Source organism: Glossina fuscipes, unplaced genomic scaffold (genome assembly GCF_014805625.2).
Source record: "Glossina fuscipes isolate IAEA_lab_2018 unplaced genomic scaffold, Yale_Gfus_2 1, whole genome shotgun sequence".
Taxonomy (NCBI): Eukaryota; Metazoa; Arthropoda; class Insecta; order Diptera; family Glossinidae; genus Glossina; species Glossina fuscipes.
In genome coordinates, this window is record NW_023998415.1 from 2,950,663 (window position 1) to 2,972,026 (window position 21,364).

Sequence of the window (21,364 nt, forward strand, 5' to 3'; positions counted from 1 at the left end):
ATTTAAATATATATATTTGTTGAGGAGTAACATTCAACGCCACTCCGCTTAGATAGAAAGCATGCATACATCGACTTACCAAAGTGCAAGTCTGCAGCGCACATATGTCTATTTTGGATCAAGGGTATAATGAACATTTTATGTATTTGTCAATATTAAGATCGCTTATGTTCATAGTATGACATTACAACGTTGCTGAACACACATGAGAGCTATATGTTTTCTTCACTTGGCATCATCCATTGAAAAACATGCTATATTTACGCTGATTACCAAAAAAGAAGAAGAAAAACAGCTGGTTCTTTCACGGTCATATTAGAAATTTTTGAATAAGTCTTTCTTTTGGACAAAAATAAACGAAGAAATGATGAATCTTTGTTTACCTTTACTTAGAATAAATTCAATAAATTGTGCAGGAAAATTGATAAAACGTCACTTTAGCTATTTAAATCTGTCCTTTAAAGGTCATCGTACTGTAATATATCAAACTAACTCTCCTCAAAAGTATACGCTCGTGAAATATAATCAGGTACGTTTCAATACTACGACGCCACCAGTAGAAACCATCGGTTTCCTAGCCAATATTTGGCAATCAATCTCAAATAGCACACCTGTGGCTTATGTGCAACAAAGTTTAGTTGATATACATGATTTTACCGGTTTACCTTGGTGGGCTTCAATTGTTATTTCTACGATATTATTTCGTAGTTTAGTAACGTTGCCACTAACGGTTTATCAACATGAAATTACTGCCCGCCTGGAAAAAATATCACTCGAAATGCCTGCCATTGTAAACGAATTAAAAAAAGAGGCTAACTTAGCTATGAAGACTTTCAAATGGACAGAGCAACAAACCAAAATGGTTTATAACAGATCGGCAAGTACTTAAAATCGATGCTCAAAAAGGTATTGAATAACTCGTAGCATCAATTTTTTTTAAGGCAGCTTCGAAAGCAGTGGAAGACATTGGTTATACGTGAAAATTGTCATCCTGCCAAAACATTTATTGTGTTATGGGGACAAATACCATTGTGGATTTTTCAATCCGTGGCCTTGCGTAATTTGGTAAATATGCTACCGGATCCTACTTCACTGCAAGCACAAATTGTGGTTACCGAAATGACAATAGGTGGTTTTGGATGGATACCGAATCTTACCGAAGTTGATAATTCTTACATATTGCCAGTCACATTGGGTATCATCAATTTAGCTATAATAGAGGTAATAATCTTTTGGCGTGTTTTTTATATCGGCGGGTGGCGATTTGAATAAAATAAGTTTTTAACCTTTTAATAAAAATCAATTGGGCCAATGCTCCGTGATGTATGTATGTATGTATCGAGTTGATTTAAATGCATCTGTCTATCAGTGCGTTTGCCTGGTTTTGTCGGTCTGCCTGAATCATAGAAATGATCGAAGCCTGAAACTACAAATGTTATTGCGTTTACCCTATTACGTTTGGTAATGGATGTTTTTCGTTCATAAATACGTAAAAGGTAACAATATTAAAACAAAACAACTCAATATTGAATTTGCGATAATTATATCTAAAAATACTGTATTTGATACGAAGACTTCACTTATAAGACGAATATATTTTTTTATTTGCTTAAATATCCGTTCGCGTATATATATTTCCAGGTTCAATCTATGATACGTACACGACCCGCTACACGTTTTCAAAAGTTTGTAACAAATATTTTCCGTGGGCTCAGTTTGCTAATGGTTCCAATAGCATGTACCGTTCCGTCAGCACTTACGGTATATTGGGTTTCTTCTAGCTGCTATGGTTTAACTCAAAATCTTTTACTTATGTCGCCGGGTGCAAGACGGGCTTTTCGTATAACAAAGACGCCCAGTGAATTAGAAAATCCTTACAAACATTTATGGCTGCGCGTAAGACAGAGAACAGGATATAAAGGCGCAACTTTAATATCTCAGACAGCAAAGTCTACACCAAAGGAGAATAAAATGGAGGGAGATAAAAGTCAAAAAGAATAATTTCAAGATTACAGCTTAGATAAAGAGAAATCTTAACATTTTGGTTTATTTATTTGCTAACGTTTAAGTTCAACATTTATTTCATAAATAAGTTGTTCCTTCCTTGCTCCTGTTATTTATTTATTTAGTTAGTCAGTAAGTATTGACACAATGAGAGTAATTTGTTGCTTTGTTAAAAAAAACAGAAAAAAAAGTAAATAAAAGTTTTGTTTTAAGTAAATTAGTAAGAACCAATAAAAGAAAATTTTTTATTCTAAAGAAAATGTTTATACTGCGTGGCGTGCGTGTGTTTATAATTCGTCAAGAGTAAAGAGAAATTGGTGCAATGAGAGTAATCCATCTCATGTGTATATATGTACGAAAAATTTCATATTATAGAATTTGATAAGAATTCACTGGTTGAACATTTCAATAAGTAAGAGCAACGGAGCTCGGCGTTTTTCATAGGAAATCATCGTCATTATCATCTTGCGGCAGGCAAGAGGAGAACGCTTCTAGTGATTGCTTTTAATTAGTCGCCGAGTTTCAAGAAAATATTCAAAACTCTGTCTCCATCGGTAGCAAACGGATCGCGGATCAATTTTCTTTCTTGTTAAAAATAAGAAAAATAAACTGAAACGAAAACAAAGAAAAAATTATTTAAAATAATTGGAACAAATTCGATTTGTAAGATAAACCGAGCATTTCAAATGCTTTTTAATTATGATTTCCGATCGTTCAAATAAACCGCCACTTAACTTATTGTTGATTTTTTGCTTTTTATACTTATTTTCAACAGAAGCGGTTAGTAAATATTATCAAGAATTTTATTGGCATCAATAAGCGAAAAGACTTTTTTTTTTTTGTTTATCATTTGTGCGTTTGGGTATATGGTTCAATATTTTTCAAAGTTATTTCAATTCCATGGAATAAATAAAATGTTTTAATAATTTGATGCTAAATTATGGAAAATTTCCCACTATATACATATACATATGCAAGCGTACATTATTCAAATGATAATGAAGTTCATCGTTATGTGATAACATTTGTTTTTTTTTTTATTTATTTTTTAAACTAAATTTTGTGTTGAATGAAATCAATGCTTTTAATAAATAACACGCATAAATGTGTGTTTGGGATACAGTTAATTAAGTAGAAATGTGTTTATACGTTTCTGCATGCCTGCGTAATGTGCCTATATAAGCATTACATATGTATCCATGGAAAAAGTACTTTTGATTACATGTAACGACAATTGATATTTATTTATTTAACACTGTTTAAAATTCGAAAAGCAATAAATAATAATCGTAGACGCAATTATGTGGTATGTGAACTGAATTTTGGAATAAGCTCCTCTTGCTTGCTTTTGTTTTTTTTCATGTAAGCATTTACGGACTGTAGAAAGATGGCTTCATCCAAAGTATTAAACAATCTTTAAATGTATTAAGCTTGCAAGCAAATAAAATCAGTGTAATCAGCTCATGCCTTAAGCTCATATTCCTCATAGATTAGCATTTGAGTCCAATTAATTCTACTTCTATTTTTATAACATATCACTGCAATGTGTCCACAATGAATTACGTAAAAGCAATTTCAAAGTGAAATAAGTTACCTTGTATAAGAATTTGATGTATTTTGGGTTTGAGCAAGAAGATTGAAAATATTGATTATAGGTACAGTCATAGAAAACGGCAGATCGCTGTGACTACGCTTGACTTTCAACGCATCCGTATGGTCTAGATTTGAAGAAAGTGATAATAACACTTAGGACCTATCACTGAAAGACAAAAAATTTTATAACATATGTTGATAGCACATGTATCCAGAGACTCTAATAAAATATGTTCGTTCTTGAACAGCTTGACATTCTGAAATGATGGTTTTATTCTACCTGTATGGCGGTTTTATTCTACCTGCACGCAAGGCATATACACCTTCTTAATTAAAGGCTTCCAAATTAAGCATGCAAAAAAGCGCGAATTATCTACAATAGCAAAATAAATGAAAAAACGGGTTGGTCCAAAATAAATTTTTCAACTGACACACTCAAATTTAATAAAAGTGTATGCGATCCTCATTTGATTAAATGAGGTGATAAATATCTAAGGCTCTCTCTTCGGCGAGCACATTATTTATTAAATTTGAATTTGTTATCATTGTGGTTTGATTCCATTCGCCTCACTTTTCGATGGCGCATTTTTATGTATATATATACGTATATATATATATATAGATGTAGAGAAAGGCTTCCACATATATGTATATGTATGTATACATGCATTTCATCTCTTATCGCACAGGAGAAGTGATGAAAACCCCTTTTCCTATGATGATGTCAAAGTAGAAGAATCAACAAATCTTGATATTTCGAGCATGAGAGTACAAAAAGCTAAAGCTACATATTTATTGAAGCTTTTCTTTTAAATCGGTAAAATAAAGTACAGTACGTATAAGTGAGGCAGGCATACTTAAAATTGTAAAGTGCTGTCCTAAAGACTTGAATGTAAGTGTATTTACCCTTGCCTTGACATTTATATACGTGGCGTATAGTTAAATTCGCATTTGATTCCGGTGCTCTGTCTCTTAATGACCTATGGTAATGTAAGATGAATTAAGTTGGACGGAATATGCACTTGAAGGCTCGAAATTGTGCACAGTCAAGGGCTTAGGTTTTTTAAAGCGATGCGAAAAAAGTACTTCCCTGCCGATGAACTCCCTGAAGACGACAGCTCCCAAGATTTGCTTCGAAACTATGTGCGCGATGGCAAGTGTTCTCCAAGTGTTTTAATAAGATTATTCCATCTTCCCATTTTCGCTCACCCGCTCCTCGTGCAGTTGTCTTCTTTGGTGCTCCAGATGTGTCTACTTCCATGTCAGATGTATAAATCAAAAAAAAAAAAAAAAGAAAGAAATTTTGGACAGCTTTAAGTAATTATCCTATTCTATTCCATTCTATTCTATTTATTTTCTAATGTCTCGAATAATTCCGATAATTATTTGTTTAATATAAATGAAACGATTATTTCCATAGCACAATGTTGGCATTAAAACAAAGCCATATCCTCGGCCAGAAGCAGTCCTTTTACAAGAACGCAAACAAGGACAACAACAACCAGAACCTTCACACTATCAACAACAAAATCATGCAACCACTATGGTTAATACATTAACAAGACAACAAGATGCTACGGTAAGGTTATCAATATTATTGCAATTGTATATGTATAAATAATAAACGAGATTAACAGCAAAGTGATGCGTATTTGGAACAAGGCATTCATGATGAAAAACCTATCTATGATAGAAGGCATTCCCAACTAACACCTACAGGCAATTGGGATGTTACTGAAAATACTATAACGGAGTATTATACCGGTTGCCCTCCTGGTCATATGGGACCTTTGCCGTACGCCTATGATTGCCGACGCTTTTTGAACTGTTGGCATGGTAAGGCTCATTTGCAGACTTGCTCGGTAGGTACGGTTTTCAATCCAGAAACACTGGAATGCGATAGACCAGATAAAGTGAAATGCGATGCGGCGTTTGGCATGCTGGAGGCGCAGTCAAAGCAGAAGAAACGAATGGGTGAAATGATTGATGGCGCTGTTGACGGCGCGGTCGATATTTTATGTCCGCTCGGAGCGCAAGGATTACAGCCTTATCCTAATGATTGTACCAAATTTATAAACTGCGCCAATGGTAACATTCATGTACAAAATTGTGGTCCCGGGACCGCATTCAGCAAAAGTATGCAAGTGTGCGTTCATCCAGATAAAGCTGACTGCAAGGGCGGAGCAGGTCACCTACCGCGTGCACCGCATGGTATGTGCATTGTGTTTTTAAATATTTTTAGTACTTTTTCAAGTGATTAACTTTTCATGTTTGCTTTACATGAGACATTTCGGATCATAATGCCAAGGCACATCAAAATTCTCCTTACACGGTCGACATTATGTGCCCTAACGGCGTTAGCGGCATGTACGCGTATCCTTTTGATTACACGAAATTTATTAACTGTAAATCTGGAAAAACCGCTATACAAAATTGCATGCCCGGTACTGCCTTTAGCATATTTAAAAGATTTTGCCAGCGTTTGAACGAACTTGAGCCAAGCGAGTATGTGCGCTATAGAGTGTCCGAAATTAGCTATGAGTATGGTAAGTACCAACCACGACTATGAGTGACAATGCAATTTATTTAAAATTAATTAAATATTTACCTGTGTTACAGCTCAAACGTTAATCAGTTGCCCTCCAGGTACAGAAGGACTTCATTTGTATCCTTTCGATACGAAAAAATATATTCAATGCTTGCAAACTCAGATGATAATTGAATTCTGCCCCAATTCGCAAGTGTATTGCGCTGTTAGAGGAAGTTGCGTACCTGCCAACGAAGCTCAAAATTTGGAACGTTTCCGTGCATTCAATTATCCTGGACAAATATCTTATAATCTACACAATATGGTTTACTGTCCCATCGGTTCGAATGGAGTTTATCCTCATCCCTTCGATTTTTCTAAATACTTGAAATGTGTTAACGGTCACCTGATGAGTGAATCTTGTAGTTCAGGCGCTGCTTACAGTTTGTCACGCAACGTATGCGAATCTAAGGATTTGCTCAATAGCAATGACCGCGTCCCGTCTACTCAAGCACAACAAAGTCTTGATTATAATGTCGATGTAACGGAGCGTAGGGGTTTGTATCCTTTAATAATTTACCCACTAAAGTCAAGTGTATGTAAAAACTATAAATCATAGTTGACGGTCTAATTTATTTGATATGCCCCCCCCGGTTTGGATGGTTATTTCCTGCATCCATTTGATTGTACAAAATATCTAAAATGTTCAAGCGGTCAAACGTTAGTGGAATCATGCAGCGGCGGCTCCGTGTTTAGTATCTCACGACGAGAGTGCGTACCGCGAGATCAAGTTGAGGCTTATGATCGCGTCGAATACAAAATTACGACAAAACATGAATTCACCTCTGAGCACGATCATCAAAGGAGTGAGTTACTCAATTATTTATTTACTAAGTGGTTTTCATGGTACAACAGCATAACTTAAAGCAAGAAAGAAAGAAAGAAAGGAAGATGGTATAGTGTATTTTCTTTGGGTAGATACCATTTTCAAGAAGAAAAACAAGAGTAGGGGATAAAGGACACGTGAATAATTCAATAATATTTCAAGTTACATTTTTATACAATTTGGCAGCATTTCAGAGATGGTTCTACAAACTAAGATGATGTCCCCATGCTGCCACATTGCGTCATATTTGTAAGTTATGATTTTAATAGCGATCTAAGTGAACCGAGATGTCTAAATTGGTTGACTCCTTTGCTTCCAGTGATCGAAAGTAGTTGTATTTTCAGGAGGGTCCGTGTGTGTTACAAACTTCTTACAAGTCTACCGTAGTAGATTAGATTTCGAATTTGATATTGATCAAGAATACAGGGATAGGTGAAGTTCCTCTTAAGTTCTGCTATCGGATACGGCCTCATCCTTCGCCGCTGAGTATAAAAATCAAGTCACAAATACATAGCACAATAGTTAACTTTTAATTTCTATTTTGGTGACTTTTGAAATTGCAACAGGAATTTGAACACTTCTCAATAAGTTGATTCCTTCATTGATCGTATTTGTTGTAAACCTTTAGATTTAAATCTTGGTGTTACATGCAATCCTGGTACATTTGGTTTATATCGACATCCTTCTGATTGTAAAAAATTCGTGCGTTGTGCAAATGGTTATCTCACCGTTGAAGAATGCCCAAACAATCAAGTATTTAGTGTCTCAAGAGGATTTTGTCAGCCGCAAGAGGAAGTTATACCAGATGGCAAATGCTCTTTAACCACAACACTTTACAATGGATTACCGGAGCCGCCACCGTTAGCAGCGCCACCAATAACCGCAACTACAACCAGTAAGAAGTAAGAAATGTGTTAATGGAATTAAAAAAACAAAAGCCCTTCTCTTTTTAGTTCATAATCATAATACTCTTCACGCGCCTACAATGCAGGCAACAGCATCTAATCAGCGACCGTATATGTTAGATGGTCATCAGCCAAAATCATCAGTCTCACAATCAACTTTTGTAACAACAAACAGTAAGTGCAACATAACAAACAATAAAATAGAAACTATTTATGAAATGTTTTTTCGGTTATTCTCAGTTCACAGTTCGGACGGTTTTTCTCAACCACAAATACCTAGTCGCAGACTAGAACCGCCAATTAATTTCAATATTAATCAACCACAACCGTCACTGCCGCAGTCAACACCAATAAGTACAAGTAATGGTTGCAATAGCGGAGTAAAATCGGTTGAAAGTATATTTGCTCCATTTTCAGTTAACAACTCTAATACTTATTATCGGCCACAAGTGCCTGCGACAGCAGCCAGCCACAACTTGCAGCCACCTTCGATACCTACGGCGAAAAATGGTAAGTGCAACATAATAAGTCAAGCAGGCTACGGTTCTAATGCTGTTTCCCAACGTCCAGTTCATAGGACAGTCACAGCGGATGGTTCAAACTTTTCAACCACCACGGATGGCGATGTTCATTGTCCGCCTGGCATCAGTGGACGTTTTGCTCATCCCGAAGATTGCACGAAATTTTTAATGTGTTCTAATGGTATAGTTTACGTGCAGATTTGCGGTCCTGGGACCGCTTGGAATCAAGTGCTAGAAGTTTGCGATTATATGGCGAAAGTGAATTGTTCAACTAATCCTGGAACGTTTCCCAAACGAAGCGATTTTAATGGCAAGTTGGTTGGGAAGATGTGTATAGAGGCTCGCTGCTTTTAATTCAAGTAATTTCTGTTATAGATGCTATATGTCCGCCTGATCAATATTCTTCTAATGAACAAAAATCTTTAAATTGCCAACAACATGGGACTACCGCAATGGATTGTCCTCCTGGTTTAGTATTTGATCCAGTACGGGCCACTTGTGCACCTAAAGCTAGAAAAATAGTTCCTGGATTGCCCCAAGCGCCTACCAGTTCTACTTCACATAAGTCTGAAGCTGGCGATCGTTGGGTCATTATGAATAGGTCCAGACCATCGAATTCGAAAAACGATCAAACTGCTTCTTGGTCCCAGATAAATCCCATTGTTGAACAGGCCCCTCTACACAGGACTACATCGACGCAACAGCGTACACCTCTTCATACTATGATATATGAAGAAGGATCTTTGCAACCAAAACGTAATTACAGTAATCAAATGTTTAATACACCATTAGCACCGTTCCCTGGAACTGTGACTACTCCAAATACAGTCATTTATTACGCCCAGCCTGTGGAGTGGGAAGAGAACTCAGGAGATATATTAAAAAGCCCAGAAAATCCCAACTATTCATCACCGTCATCCCCACATGGACAAAATTTAAATCGCCACAATTACAGTCGGGAGTTTAATTTTACTGTCCCCAACAATCCCTGGCGTCCTTTAAGGCCGCCCAATGACATTAGGACATTTTCATCTAATGCAGATGCTTCGGCTACACATTTAATGTCCGCTACTCCTTCGCATGATGTCAGAACTCAATCAGTCAACCGAGTTTATTCTATTCCTTTGGTACCCTTTCCTAATCAACCGAAAACTCCTATACAACACATAGTGCCACCTTCATATAACGACGATGTAGGACAATTGCCGTTAGGTGGAGAGAATTTCTCAACAATGAGTGCATCTTCGCAAAATTGTTCAAGCTTCGATGAAATTCCCAGCAATTCTGATAAAGTAATTATCGTGGATCAAACGAATCTTTATGGCGGCTTATTGCCTCCTTTGCCTTGTCCGTCTCGAAACTATTTGGATCTTAATGATCATCAAAGACAAGTACCTTTACCTCTCGTAAACACAACTCCAACGGTTTATACTCCTATGCTTGTACACCCTCACCTGTCTAACGCCACCATAAAGACCTTTTCACAACAACCGCATTATAGTCCTTCCTACTCGGGTGTGGCCCATTCCCGTAACACATCCTGGTCCAGTAGCTCCACTGGTAGAAAAATGCCCCAATATTCTTTAGTAAAACCTCTCCATTCCAATCCACATCCAAATCATCACAATGATAAAAATCAAGATGACAGAAATAACGAAGATAGTAGCGTTCTCGCCACCACAACTTCGGGTTCCGTTCAGGGTTACAACGACCATTATTATCAGCCTGCGAACACTGAGCAATCACGAAGTAGTAACAACGACGAGCGGTTTTCATCTGCCGAGATGGATGCTCAAGACTTACAGATTAACGAAGCCCTTAAGTTATTATTACGTCCTTATGCAGGTCGTAACGATGATGTTAGGGATGAAATGGCTGAAAGGGCTCAAGAGCATATTATGAATTTGGTTAAGCAAACCATTACTACTAGTACTACGACTTCCACCACTACTACCACAACAATCAAACCTTTCGTATTGACCAAAAGCAAAAATACACACAAACAACCAGATGCTGAACTTATACTCGCAGGTGAGCAACATAATTTAGTAGGCCCGCCAGGCGCAGTAACTGAATCAATTTCAAATGCGCCAAATGAAAACGACATGCAACCAAATCGATTAGAGAATGAACGTACATATATATCTTCCTCATCTGTGCCTCATCATCACTCTAATTGGCATAAACATCATTACAAGAGCCATAAACATAGATTTCAGCATCGCCATCCCCATCATCGTGATCATCAACACCATAACCGAGAATTTCATAGAATTCATCCCCACCTACCAAATCCTTTTGCTAATGAAGAGTTGGAAAATTCCGATCGCGATATACCCATAATTCCACAAATAGAGGCTACTACACCAAAAGAAGAAGTTATAGACTTAAGAAGCAATAGTATACCATGCCCCTTCGATTGTGGCAATGGTAAATGTGTGCAAAACCATGAGGTGAGTTGAAGGAAATGGTAAAGAAGTTAGTGAGGTCGAACTGCAGAGCATATAATAGACCCTATACTATAGACAGAAATTTTTGAAAATTTTTGATTATTAAAAGCTGTTTTTTAAAAATCCATTTTTTTTCTGCCTCTGCGGTGACGCTTCACTTTTGCTGTCGTCTAAAAAGTTTTATTTTTCTGTCCATCTACAGATTTGCAATGGTGTTAATAATTGCGGTAATCGACAGGATGAGAAACATTGCGAACATTTAGGTTACGAGGTACGTTTAACAGGTGGTGAAAGTTCTCATATGGGAAGAGTTGAAGTGAAGAGTAAGTGATTAACCCAAAAAAAAAAAAAATTAACTGAAAAGCTTTTCATTCTAATGCTTATTTATGGTGCTACAGTTCTCGGTGATTGGGGATATGTGTGTGACGATAAATTTGGTTTACGCGATGCCGATGTCCTGTGCAAGGAGCTCGGCTTCAAATTGGGAGCCGTGGAGATTCGTGGCAATTCCTTTTACCCGCCAACAGATGTGAATCCTACTTTCATTATGGATAAAGTGGAGTGTCAGGGTAATGAAACATCTCTGCGGGAATGTGACTTCAGCGGTTGGGGTGTTAACAACTGCAGTCCCGAAGAAGTTGTGGGTGTGGTCTGTAAGATACCTAAATTAAAGTGCCCGGATAATTATTGGTTATGCACTACGTCCAAAGAATGTATTCCGACAGCATTTGTGTGCGATATAACGGCGGATTGCGCTGATGGTTCCGATGAAAGTGAACAAATTTGTAATGTTCGTGAGGAAAATATGTTACGAAGAATAAATAAATCTGAGGTAAACATTTCCAGGCTCCAATTGAATATCGATTAGAAGGAGGACGTACCAAGTTGGAGGGACGTCTAGAGGTATATTATCGTGGCGAATGGGGTTCGGTGTGTGACGACGATTTCACCCTAAATGAGGCTCAGGTAGTTTGCAATTCTTTGGGTTACTACGGGAAACCTGTACGTTAATGTACCAATTGTAACGAATTGCAAGTTTTTCATTATTGTGTCCTTTTGCTAGGATATTGTTAAAAACATTTATGGTCCTGGCAGTGGACCCATTTGGCTTGATCAAGTCTCATGTTTAGGTAACGAGACCGCTTTAGATAAATGCAACCATTGGACATGGGGTGAAAACAACTGCAATCATACAGAGGATGTAAGTCTTAGCTGTAACTATGGTTCCAAACCGCCCGTAGTACGACAACCAAACACTCAGCTTATAGCCAGTGGGCGTGATTTCAAGGAACATCAACACGATCAGAAGCATTCAACAGAACTCGATGATTCCGATTTCGATGATTTAGGTTTATATCAAAATCTCTGGCAACGTTCCAGTAAAGCAGTGAAGCATCAGAAGCGTTGTGGCCATTTTAAAATGGATTTATTAGACGAATATGAACACCCTGAAGAACGAGTTATAAACGGTACAAAAGCAAAACGGGGACATCATCCTTGGCAAGCTACAATACGTACAAGAGGACGTGGTGGTATTTCTAGCCATTGGTGTGGAGCTGTTTTAATTTCGAAGCGTTTACTTCTTACGGCGGCACATTGTTTAGCCGGTTACCCAAAGGGTTCATATTTTGTGCGTATGGGCGATCATTACGCTAATATAGCCGAAGCATCCGAAGTTGATTCCTATATTGATAATTGGTATATACATGAGAAATTTCGCGATCAGAAGCATATGAACAATGACATAGCTTTAGTTCTATTAAAGAATCCAGTTAGGTTTAATGATTATGTACAGCCGGTGTGTTTACCTGAGAAAACATCGCATTTAGAAACTAATCGCGTGTGCACAATATCCGGCTGGGGCTCAATTAAATCTGGAGTGTCTAGTAAGTGATCTGAGGTCTTCAAATATGATTGAGATTATGTTTTATAAGTGACACAAATACCTGATATTGCAGCTCCTTCGAATATTTTAAGAGCGGCTCAAGTGCCTATTTTACCCGACGAAGTTTGCCATCAGAAGCATGTCTACGGCAATGCTATGACTGATGGTATGTTTTGTGCAGGTTCTTTAGACGAAAGCGTTGATGCCTGCGATGGTGATTCCGGTGGTCCTCTAGTATGTTCAGATGCGGGTACGTATTAAATGAAATTGTTTTAACGGATATAATGAATTTTTCTACATTTACATAGCTGGTGAAACTTTATACGGCATTATATCGTGGGGCCAACATTGCGGTTACGCCAATCGTCCGGGGGTATATGTACGCGTTGAGAAATATATCGATTGGATACATGAAAAAATCAATTTGATGATACAGCAAGGAAAACTATAAATATTTTTAAAAATATTTAACAAACGATATAAAACCGATCTTATATAATTAGGAAAATAAACCATAAATCAATAAATAGTAAGAAATGCTTTATGCATCTTAAGATAAGATGAATCATGAATGCCCGCTCGCCTTTCAAAAACCGCCAAGAATTGTACTCTTTCACATCACTTACGCTTACGCACAGACAATAGCATTTATCACACGTATAAAGAAAGGTGAAGAGCTACAGGTATTCTGTGGCCTACAGGGATTGCATATATTTGTGTTTGAGTTCTCTTGTTATGATTGGTTATTAAGCATAATGATTTTCATATTATCAGTCTTTTTCAGTCTTTTCTAGGAATTTTGAGGCCGTTAAGAGCCATTTATATATACTATTAAGGACTGACGTTTAATTGAAGTGCGAAAGTTTTAAATTTCTTAGTTTCTTCAAATATTTTAATTCTTACTGATTAACCGACATCTCTCCTCAAAATCCTCTTTATAACTTTGTTTTTTTTTTTTTTTTCTGAAAAACCTTATATAGCCTATAATAAACTTATCGTTGAAATGTCTTTACTCATTATTGCTATCAAATATTTGGCAGTTTTTGCAATTAAGTCAATTGAAACATTTTACATTGGATGAATAACTACATACATATATATATATGTATATATATATGTATATGTATATACATTCATACATATACATCGACACATACATATAAATATTCGTATATTCGCTCTTATTGAAGAACTTCTGCAAACTAATATGCGTAACGAGTGGACCTCAGAAGCAATTGTTGTAATTTTGTATAAACATTTAAAATGTCCACATTATGATATGTATGTATAAGCTACAATACCACCATTTACGTATGTTCAATTATTATTTTTGTTATTGTCGTCTTGTTTAGTGCATTTTCCCTTTTTATAGCATTTTTCACTAGACTAGATGAGCTCAATTGATGAACTTCAGTAGCTTAGTATTGCGCGGATCATCGAACGCTATTATATTAACACGGACTTTAGTTTCTATCGCGGTGGAATCTTTCTCGTTTCTATTTTTATATAAAAATGTTTAAAATCATTTACTTCTCATTTATACTGCTGTCACTATCACTGAGTGATAGTAAAGAAATGTATTTGCCATCCCGTTTAAATAGAGAAGGAGAGTTAACAGTACTACAACAACAATCAGAACAGCAGCAACATCATCCACCCTCGATGTTATGTCAAAATATTAAGCCTCAACATTCTGTGGATATAAAACAAGTATGTTCGTTCTAATCTCCGTCCATGTCCATTTGAAAATTGTGTTAAGGAAATTTAAATCTACTTGCAGTAATAAAGATTAAGACTGACAAGGCATTTGCAAATTACATTTGAATGCAACTTAACTCATTTGTACATGTTTACCATTTAACATTGTTTGAAAGCATTAATTGATCTCCTTTTTTATACGCGTCTATTTGCTTCACTTCGTTCTCTAACAGTTATTATCGTCCAACAACATGCTATAGCATATGTGTATTACGGTCAACATACAAAGGCTCTTCTTAGCAAAGGATACCACAGTGTAAGTCATCAGCACTGTAGTGAACCTTCGCGGGGAAGTTGGCATCCTTATGAAATTGATCGAATACATTTTAATCAATTTTTTTGCTTAACGTTTTATTTCAAACGGATATAGTCTTTTTTTTTTTTTTGTTCGTCCTTCATCAGCATACTTCGATATATCTTTTGGAACATTAGAACGAATGGAAAACTAATCTAAATCACCTGAACTGTTTGGAAATTGTGATCATTGGTCAACTGGCTTAGAACTATCAAGCATTTTAGTGACCAATGTCTCAGGGAAAGTTCCGTATATGTGTGTAGGTAAGGCGGTGGTCAGGAAATTATATAGAAAAGTTTGTTTCGACTTAAAAGTGGGACCGGAACGGATAGCGACGATGATTGTCTACTAGTGAATTGTTTTAACGAATTGTCGTCACGAATGATCCAGGGCAAATGAGATAGCAACGCTGCTGCTGATGCCCAATTTAAATGCCGCGATATTGCAAATTCGATAACAGTTTGGCATAAATTCATCTGGAACAGAGAGTGTACTGGGCGACGGGACACCATTAGCACCAAATCTCTCTCTTTCTCTCTTGTGAAGAAAATCAATAAATGTAGACTAATCTTATGTTAACTGAAGACTACTCTCATGCAAACTAAATGGCGAACAAGAAACGAAAGTGCGGCTAACTTTACTTAAACTCGAGATACACGGTTAGGAGCAATTCTAAGCGGGCATAGCTTTTCTAATTCACATGCTGCGTTGTCAAGTTAACTATACTTGGTATTAGTCTGAAGAATCGAAGTGAAATAAAATCATACATCTATTTGCTCTGCTCTTTCTTTCTCGCATAGCAAATGCTTCCCATTTGAAAAACACTTCTTCGGTGTTTCCTTGCAATAAAATCGAGACTATCAGCACCATGAGTCATAAAGAAATCTGGGTACTGCGATTTTCTTGTTATAACGCTCCATGCAGTCATATAGCATTCCCGCCGGAATCATTATTAATCCGAATTTGATGAAATTTGATCAATTAACTGTTATTTATAGGAATGTTTGCAAGAGCAGCAAAGATATTGTATTTCAAAACTCTTGTCATGCGCTCACATACCAAAATCGATATATTTATCATAACTATCCGTTTTTAGCAACGCAATGAGCGTTATGATTTGTTATAAAGCAATACGGACCGTTATCTGGCGTATCGTTAAAATATCGCAAATTCTTTATAAATAACTTACACGTATTATTCCCTCTTGATAAACATAAAAAATTATTTGCATAAATTCTGGATTTATTGGAGCTTAGACGATAGTATGTTGGTCCGTACGCACTTTCAACATTTGCACAAGAAAAGTTCAATGAACGACATACTTTTACTATACAGGTACATGATGATGATGTAATCGGTGATATAAAATGTTTCCGCAGTGTTTTGCCGCTAGATGGTGTTGATGTCTATATATCGGGCAACACTCACCTGATTGTTTTAAACGAACATGTGCTTAAAAGGTGATATTTCGGCTTACATGATAGTTTGTGAAGATGGTTTTCTAGTTCTTTACTCGTGTAAAAAGTGTTATTGATTAGAAAATAAGTGAAATATCTAAAGCAATACGCTACGTGATGCTTGTTTTAGTATAAAAACAAGTGAAATATGCCGATACATTTGTGAAGTATGCTGTGAGTGAACGAAGAACGCAGAGGTGGTTTGCACGATTCCACTCCCGAAATTTCAATGTCAAAAATGCATTTCGCTCTGGTCGGCCAGTCACTGAAAAAGTCGATGAAATTTTACAATTGATGAAGCAAGGCCGGCCCACAAGATGTCAGGCAATAGCGGAGACACTAAACTAAACCGCATAGCCGTTGGGAGTCATTTGAAAAGAATAGGCTACAAGAAGGAGCTCAAAAGAAAACCAAAAGACAGCGGAGACTTTTCTATATCACCCATTAATCCATATCCATCCCCGAACACTATATTTGTCATCTCGTTTGTAAATTCAATAAATACCTGCCCGAGGCTCCATAAAACATGTACATTGTTATAAGCATAAGATTGCGAAATGGTTTATAACCCCGTTCAACTATCCGTGCGTTCATTTCGTTGTCGCTGCCTGATTGATGCATCAAGATCTCGATTAATTGAATATATCTTTATTTAGCTTACAATTTAAAAGCAGCCTTAACCATAACCATCTGTCTATCCGTGTTTGAGTTGCGTATATGATATAAGCAAAAAAAAACATTCACTTATGTTCTTAATTGTTACTCAAAGATAGGATTTAAAAATAGGTGGGACTTTTGTACTAACAAAGCTTCTATTGTTGAAAATAAAAAAGAAAAAGAGAAGAAGCTGTGAAAAATTTTAAGATATGAAAATGTTAAGGTTTTTCTTATTACGCAAAATGCAACAACATATCGATCGGGGTTATCGCCCACTAAAGTCAGTGCAATTTCCTTACTTGCCTTTTTAATTGAAGTAAGTAAATCTTTTTATTAGATGTTCTCTTATTTTTATTCTAACGGAGCATTGGCTCTGGCCAGAAAACATTCCATGGCGTGCAGTTTCGCGAACTTATTACATCGCTTCCATTACGATAAGTGCATGTACGCAACTGTATGTTATATTATTTGATTTTTGCGATTAATTAATTTAATTTAAATTTGTTACTGAACTTAAAGTTGACCTGCGTGAGTTGAATGCCTGGGTATGTGCGTTATTGCTCTTCTACATTTAATATAATAATAATTTCAATTCTTATTGGATTAATCACGTGACTCATTGAAATAAATTAATAAATAGACCTTTATGCAAATATTTATTACAGTTATTATTATTGTTATTATTATTATTATTATCTACTACCCAAGGGTGGGGGTTACATTCATTTTGTCAAAGCGTTTGCAACGCCAAGAAGAATATAGAGAGAGAGATATATAGATATAGAAATATAGATATATAAATATATATATATTCTTGATCAACATTAAATTCTAAATCGATTTAAGCATGTCCGTCTGTCCGCTTATGTAATGCCTGCTGTAAATATTCTTCTAGCCGCAAAAATGAAGCTATCGACTTCGCTGTCGGCAGAAACATGGAAAATTCTTGCATGCAGGCTAGTATTAAGAATGGGCCAAATCGATTGAAGGACGCACCCATAGCAGCACGTTAACTGAGAACAACTTAGTTTCTCAAAAGGAAAAACAAAATTGGTTTTTTGCAGCAGATAAATGTTTAAAAATTTGAACGCATATACTGTGGGCGATGCTGTAGGAAATGGATAAAAATGGACCCACCCTACCCAATATTATAGTACATTAAAAATGAAGCCATAAAACCCCATAAAGTACATAAATTCTTGGGCAGTTTCAAATTTGGAGTGCACCTAACCATATCCGTCTGTTCGCCCATAAATCTGTACGCCTACAAACTTGCAAAAGATTTTGAAAGTGCCATAAATTTTTCAAAGGACGCGCCCACAATGCCCACGCGCCTATACGACAAAAACTTTTATTTTGAAAATCAAAAACATCAACCGCGCCCCCTCCTTATTTTGGTGAATGGAAATTTTGTTCTTTTACTTCTTTTGTCTTTTTGAGGATAACGGTGTAACGGTATAAAAGATTCTCGTTCGTTCTCGACCGTATTTAATTTTCTCATTTGTTTTTTTTTTTTTTATTATTATTTATATATCTGGGAAATGGTATGGTAATGAGATCATAATACACACACAAGATTTACCAGGAGTATATCAATATCACAGTTGTGTGATTGTTTATATTAACGATATTACCGAACAAGTGAGTAAAGTAGTATAAACGGTATAAACAATAAATTGTTGTAAATAAATTTTTTATTTTCACATTTTCCCACAATACTTACATACGCACTTATACGTAAATGAATAATAATCATATTCGTACATACATATATATAGATGCATGATTACAATTATCACAACTATAGAGCACCGACCACAATGGATAGTGCAAGTGCGGTGACTCAATCAGTAGATGAATATGAACCGTTACATGCCAGTGTACGTTACTTACGTTTAATATGGAGTGAGAAAGATTTAAATATTGAATATAATTTTAATTATACGATGAATCGACCGGGACTCTGGCATAATATGGGTGAGCAGCGAGGTTCGATGGTAGCGCTCAATCAATACACGCAATTCAATGGCAGAGTTCAGGTGGTTAACTCGATTAATGATCATTTAGTTTTGACATTTTGCGGCAGTGACATGCATCACTCTATATATACCATCGTGTTGAGCAGAAACCCGGAAGGCTTAAATTCAGTTGTATGTTTAGTAAATTAATTCAAATTAGATTTACGTTTGGATGTCGTAACAGCATAAATACACTTTCAATTTAATTTAATTTCATTATTATAAGGGGGAAAATAACACATCTTCCTAAATGTACTTAAATTCTCCATTCGTCACTTTGCTCATTCAGAATTCATTTTTTCCCACGTTCAGAAAATGAAGGGAGAGCGACGACGATCGGCATATAAATTCTTACGTTAGTTCAAGTTGTGAATATAGGCGCGAGAAACCAAAACAAAACAAGTAAGAAAATTAAATTCGGTCGGGGCCGACTCTCCATAATATGCATTGCGCGCAGCTGATTTTTTCTTCTTCTTTTTAAATAAAAGTTTCTGTAAATCTTTGCAAAGTTTTGCAAATTTATAGGCGATATCTTCACGTTCGCCAACGCGAGAATATTTATCACAATAAGTACAAAGTTGCGGCAACAAACAGCTGGACAGAGGAATAGCCGGACCCGTTTAAGTGCAGTTAAAATTTGAATTTATTTGCTTTATATAGAGGTTTTGAAGTTTGTGTCTGCGCGATATAAGGGTATTGAAAAAACAATTACATTTCGATATACTATAATATTAGATAAGCGTGGTCAATTTTTTCCATTTTAGTACAAAAATGGTACAGCGTCGCCCATAGAATATACGTTCAAATTTTTGTACATTTGTAAGTAATGAGCGAAAAAATAATTTTTCATTTTTTTTTTTTAACAACAGAGGTGTTCTCAGTTTACGCGGTGCCGTGGGCGTGTCCGATTTGGCCCATTTTCAATACCATACTGTACGCAAGAACTTCTAATGGTTCTGACAAATTTGAAGTCAGCAGCTTTACTTTTGCGGCCAGGAGAACTTGATGTTGATCAATAGTCGCTGATGATTCCTTCTGGGCGTTGCAAACGTTTTGACAAAATGAATATACCCCTCACGCTTCGGTGATGAGTATTAGAAAGAAATTGCTAAATCGAAAAGAATTCTAATTGTATATTTTGTGTAAAATTCTACATAACTACTTATCTAAAATGTAAACCAGAGGTGATTTTTATAAGTTCAGATATCGGATGGGCAAAATTGAGGAGAATCTTGTGATGAAACACCAAACACGAAACGTGTTACCTGCGGGTCCAAAAGTGAAAAGTTTTACTTCTTACTTGCTTTCAATTAAGCAATGGACGAAATTGTTTGACAGCTTAGTTTCAATTACTTTGACGTATGCTGTTATGTCTCTTATTAGTCGATTATATCATATTTATAAAAGGCATATTATTGAATTTTTTTCTTTTTCCAGACAATACGAAGTATACGCAATTTATTGACAAGACGTGGTCTTTACACCGAATCTATACGTAAAGTTTGTGAAAGTATTTCAAGCTCCGGCCATAGAATAATGATTCCGTTTTTAACATTGTCGACTTTCGGTTTGCTGAAGCGGATATATTGGATGTTACCGAAATTTTATTGACCTCAATTACGAGTTGCTTTACAAATATGGATAAGAGAATCTTCCCAAATTAAGTAATTGTAATTATTATGTATTGTGTAATTAAAGTTAATTCGCTTACATTTTCTGAAGTCATGTTTTTCTAACCTATTTATTGAGATGTTTAAAGAGATGCGGGCGTTCAATTGCTTATTATATATAATTTAAACCTTCCCGTTATGGCAGTTTAATCAATTTATGTTTAATTAATATTTGCAAAACGATGCCTATGGCACACAATACCAGTTAAAAGCACTTCGATTTAATCGAAAAATTCGTACATTAACCCTTTTAAGTAAATTTTATTTTTAAGGCTTTACCATCTGCTAGCAATAGAAGACGAGCCTGCATTTACATGCACAATTTGATGACACAACTTTTACATTATTTATATATAAAAAAAAATGGATTCTATTGCACGTGTCGTGTAATTTTGAAAATGTCTTCTCTTATGCGCTATCGCGATTGTAATATGAGGATTACATATATATAAGCCTTAATTTGTAATTTATTTTCTCACTCTCGGAAAGATTATTTAATATTATTCATTAGTGTTCGTTCTTAGATCAAAATATGTCAGTACACGAAATTTGACAAAATATCGCAAAAATCACGACCGATAAGTCGCATTTCCATTTACGCGTTAAAAAATCGCCGAGAGCACGGCAAGACAGTATCTACAATTCCAGAGATGGAATCTTAAATAAATTTCACGTTACGAATCTTCCTCAGACTCATATCCATTCAAAGGTCGTCTTAATGAATTTATTTGGAAATGC

At 36.0% G+C, this 21,364-nt stretch overlaps 3 protein-coding genes across 3 annotated transcripts; all 3 read left to right on the forward strand.

Moving 5' to 3' along the window:
* Positions 1–326: 326 nt before the first annotated feature.
* On the forward strand, positions 327–2,151 carry LOC119631841 (cytochrome c oxidase assembly protein COX18, mitochondrial). The gene is made up of 3 exons (XM_038024367.1): positions 327–877; positions 946–1,221; positions 1,642–2,151. Exons 1-3 carry the CDS (start codon positions 365–367, stop codon positions 1,999–2,001), a joined length of 1,149 nt encoding a protein of 382 aa, XP_037880295.1. The 5' UTR covers positions 327–364; the 3' UTR covers positions 2,002–2,151.
* Positions 2,152–2,588: 437 nt separating this feature from the next.
* On the forward strand, positions 2,589–13,572 carry LOC119645111. Its single transcript, XM_038045026.1, is given in 19 exon segments — positions 2,589–2,784; positions 5,018–5,176; positions 5,235–5,808; positions 5,883–6,143; positions 6,217–6,681; positions 6,744–6,769; positions 6,771–6,990; positions 7,639–7,905; positions 7,964–8,089; positions 8,156–8,275; positions 8,333–8,425; positions 8,486–8,746; positions 8,812–10,889; positions 11,089–11,209; positions 11,285–11,676; positions 11,733–11,888; positions 11,950–12,772; positions 12,845–13,021; positions 13,080–13,572. Coding segments are annotated over 19 exon segments (6,543 nt in total). The 5' UTR covers positions 2,589–2,703; the 3' UTR covers positions 13,223–13,572.
* Positions 13,573–14,213: 641 nt separating this feature from the next.
* Positions 14,214–20,677, forward strand: LOC119645112. The gene is made up of 4 exons (XM_038045027.1): positions 14,214–14,481; positions 18,469–18,579; positions 18,717–19,088; positions 20,394–20,677. Exons 1-4 carry the CDS (start codon positions 14,284–14,286, stop codon positions 20,565–20,567), a joined length of 855 nt encoding a protein of 284 aa, XP_037900955.1. The 5' UTR covers positions 14,214–14,283; the 3' UTR covers positions 20,568–20,677.
* The last annotated feature ends 687 nt before the right edge of the window (positions 20,678–21,364 follow it).